At 24.0% G+C, this 4693-nt stretch overlaps 1 protein-coding gene across 1 annotated transcript; it reads right to left on the reverse strand.

The window, feature by feature from the left end:
• Window positions 1-1471: 1471 nt before the first annotated feature.
• Window positions 1472-2989, reverse strand: Chro.80078 (hypothetical protein). The annotated part of the gene is made up of 1 exon (XM_660395.1): window positions 1472-2989. One exon carries the CDS (start codon window positions 2987-2989, stop codon window positions 1472-1474), a length of 1518 nt encoding a protein of 505 aa, XP_665487.1.
• Window positions 2990-4693: the final 1704 nt, after the last annotated feature.

The following is a 4693-nucleotide window of genomic DNA, read 5'->3' on the forward strand; positions in this document are numbered from 1 at the left end:
TGCTCTTTTGAAATCCCGACTTTTTAAATACTTGAGACTCAAATAAGTGTTTACAATTTCTTATCCCATTATCATTCTTTTTATTTAGCTCTCTCATTTCTAAACTTGATACTATTAACTTTCTATTACTTGTTGAAACTGTTTTCTTATCTCCTTCTGGATTCAATGAAAAGTTTATAGCACCTTGGAAAGATTTATCATATCTTATTACATTGTAGCCAATACTTGATTCAATACTAGTACTCATTAAGGCTCCATCATCATATAGAACATAAATAATACCATTCCTTTCTTTAATACATATTGGATATCCCATATGTTTCATCAACAGTCTTGAAGGTAAATTCTTTAATGATGGATTGTCTAACCAAAATTTACTACTTTCATTATCTTCTTCCATCTCTTGTGAATCTCCAAACATTGTATTATAATAATGATCATGAATTTTATCTTCACTATCTTTCTCTATTAATTCCTCATTCCTTGATGATTTAGATTTTGGAAAATTATATAATCTCACACTTCCATTTGAAAATCCTATACATACATAATCCTTTGTATATAAACATGACGAGATCTGCATAAAATCAAATTCTTCTTCTATTTTATTTTCTTGTGGACACCATGTTCTGCTATATAATTTATTTTCATCAGAAAATTGTATTATCTCTATTGATGATGTCTCATTTGTTTGAACAATTAATCTTAATTGGTTATCTAAACTTTTATCATAAGATAAAAATACTTGTCTTATTGAACTTCCTGGATACTTACTTTGGAAGTCCCATTCTTGAACATCTTCTTGTTTAATCAAACTCTTGAATTTTTTTCCCATTTTTATTCATTTCTTTATAGAAATATATATATATATATATATATTATATATAAATTTAAAGATATATAATGTACATATATATAAATATATACAATTATGTATATTCACATAAATTTACTTATATAAATATTTGAATTATGTTTTATTAATTATGATATTTTAAATACTGTTTTATTTTTGTTTAATATTTATTACTTTATGTATTAAACTTATTAAATTGAGAATATTTTAAACAAATAATCCTTCCTTTTATTAAAGAAAATAATTTATTTATTGTGTAAAAAATAAAATATTTATTTACTACTCCTTTCAACTTTATTATTTATTTATTGGTAATTAATTTTTTCTTTTTATAAAATTTTTTTTTTAGTTCCTCACACATGGAAAATTATGAAATTTTTTTTCCCGTAATTATCTACTTTTTTATTGACTTGCCGGTATTACACGTAATTCTAATTATTGCATATACCGGTGTTTACTAACTCAAATATTGTCCACATGCAAAATTTTTATTATAATAAAAAAAATTAAAATGAATTATGAAAATGATTTAAACAAAAAATGGTAAAAATTAATTAAAAAAAAAAAAAATAAAAAATAAAAAATAATTAAATATAAATATGCAATAAAAATTATCTACATAGTTATGTCCTGTATTTGCATTTCTGCTGAGCTAGATTTATAAAATGGTCCGACTTTAACGTATTCTTGCAAAGATGAACTGAAATTAGGATCAGGAATATTACTTATAGTGTTTTGATCGTATTTTACCATCTGCTTAACAAGATCATATTTGATATATAGAATATCTTTATTTGAGTCACTATTTGGGTTCAACAAAATATCTCTAATTTTACTATTTGAAATTAAATTCGATGTTATGTTTGAGAAATAAGGTATCATTAATGTTAAAATTCTGTAAATTAATGTTCTATTTTCAGGAAAAGGCTTTGAAATTAAATCTGAAATAATTATAGGTAAAAGTTGGGTTTCAATACTTTGTTTCAATCCAAAAGTTGTTTTTGTTTGATTTAGTATTTGATTTATATCCTTACTCTCAAAGAAAGTTACCCAAGAATTCAAACTAGAAAGAGAAATCTCTGATTTTGAATTAGAGACAAGTTTGAGCATTAGGTGAAAAGAATCTTCCCAAACATTCATTAAATTTTGAAAACTTATTAAATTAGAAGCAAATAATCCCCAACAATTTATTGCACAGACCGATTTTAAATAATCTTCACTACAACTTATGCTGTTATAAGATCCCATAAACTCCTTGAAAGTCTGAATAAATGAATTATTTGACATTGTAAGTATTTTTTGTGACAATTCTGGATTATTATTTACCATCTTTGACAATAAATATACTATTGAAATTTTTATTTCATCATCAAACATTGGATTATTAAGATCATCAATTAATAATTCTGGAGTTGAATTGTTTATTATAAACTTTACTCCCCAATTATATTCACCTAAATCTTCTAATAATTTCATTGAAACTAGTTTTAACAATATATCTTCAGTAAAATATTCTTTTAAAGCTAGCGAGTAGAATTCACCTTTTTCTTGACATTTATTAAATAAATCTTCAGAAACTGAACCTATTGATATATAAGTATCAATAATTCTCAATCTAGTTTCATCTTTTAATGATTTAAAATTTTCCAATAACTTATTTATTAAATTTTGATCATATACAAATTCTGGGTTACTTTTTGAAATAGATTTTAGTGTTTTTGATGCTGATTCACCTATTGATATATCTATATCTCTTAACAATAATCCCAATACTGAAAAAAATCCTTTTTCACAAGCTTTTTTACATTTTAACTCATTCATAGAAAGTGAATTTAAAATAAAAGCTACTAGTAATCTAATACATTCCGTTTGTGATTTTGATCCTTTCTCCAACATCTCTATAGCATTTGGAATATCAAAAATAGCATCGTCCAATACTCCTAATATAGTCAAACGTTTTAAAACTTCAGTAATCAATGTAATGTCATCCATAGTATTTGAATTAAGTAATAGTTCTAGTAAACCAATTATTGATATTGCATTAGAAAGTTCATTATAAGACTCTTTACATAGGGGAGAGGCTAAAAAAACCTGTAATTTCTTTTTCAAGTCATTATCCAAATTACTGCCCATGTTTGGAAATGATCTCAAAATTTATATCAATTCAATTTTCTTTATTTTCTTTTCCTAATTAATTAATTGGAATATTAATATTTATTTTTTCGAGACTGACATATTATCTTTGTGTGCGCCAGAATCACCTAAACGAATAAGAATAACAAATATAACCGATCAAGGCCACCTTAATACAATGTACATCCCGGGTGGTCAAAATTCCTCAATTTCGGCATCCTTATATGAACTAGAACATCCTACATTCTATTGTAGTTCTATCTCTAAGATTATGGAACTTTAAACCTACCCACTTTATTCACAACAATATTCACTGTATCGAATGGTGGGAAAAATTAATATTCACCTATTTGAGCACTTATTTACCCAGCCAAAAGTAAAAAAATTCTGACCAGTATTATATTGAATAATTAATTTTCATACTCAAATCAATATTGCCAGGGTGAATTAACGAACAAGTGGTAATTGCAGCATGTCGTCTTAGATACAGGCGTTCACATTAAAATATTATACTATCTAATAAGGATGCATTCATTATTTGAATTCATTCCAAACATAGAGATATTTTAATCTCTACTCCCTTAATATTGATATGGGAAAATAAGTCATTCAATAAAGAAATTATAAATAAATATATTTATTCCGTAAAATTTAACTTGTATATTTATTTACTTTTCACTTTGCCTTTTGTTATCATTACTTTATTAGATATTACCAGTATATAATAATTAAATAATTAGGATTAATATAAACCACATTTACCGCCAAAATATTCTAAAATTTTTATTATACTTGAAAATTGACAAATTGCCGCCAATAAAATAGTGATTTACTGTCAAATTCTTATATATTGCTGAGAATGATAAGAAATAAATAATAATAAAATGACTTCCATAGAATTACCATTATTTATTTTGACCACTCTCACTTTTAAGATTTATAGAGTTTTGAAGGGCTAGAAAACTAATATAAATACATAAATACTTGCCCTTTTTTAAAAAATCTTCACACCAGGATGTGAAAAATGCATTGCTTGATTTTTTCATTATTTTATCAGTAAATAATACGAAGTGTTTATTTGAATAGTTCGCAGACAGTACGAGTAGTCTCTAAAGAACTATTATTATTACAGAGTTTAATTTATTTAAAATTTCTAATAATTACACTTGTAAATAATTACATTGACCTTTAAATTATAATTATACTTCTCTTTTGAAAAAGAGAGAAAAAATAATTTAATTTATTTAAAGAATCATAAATTTAACAGAAACTATTTTTAAACATTTACTATTAATTCCCAATAATTGTTCTATATTATTTTCATATTATTTAAAAATAATTACGACTAGAAATTCTTATACTCGTATTAATTGTTATAAAAAAACTTCAACTCTAATTACCTTATTCTCGTATTTTAGTTAAATAATATTATTATTCATTTTTTCATATAATTTTCCACATGCATTAGTTTAGAAATGGCGGTAACAATTTGTCATTTTGTAATAAAGTTGCATGCATGCATATTTGCAATACAAGCATGTGCCAAATTATTATGGATGTTAGTTGCATCAAATGAATATCAATAAAAATTACGTTTAAAAAATTCAAAAAAAATGGGGAAAGGTGCAATATAAAAATTATAATTTTTTATTATTTGAATGATAAATCCTTATATATATATTATATAAATTATAATTATTAAAG

Source organism: Cryptosporidium hominis (genome assembly GCF_000006425.1).
Source record: "Cryptosporidium hominis TU502 chromosome 8 CHRO018024, whole genome shotgun sequence".
Classification (NCBI taxonomy): Eukaryota; Apicomplexa; class Conoidasida; order Eucoccidiorida; family Cryptosporidiidae; genus Cryptosporidium; species Cryptosporidium hominis.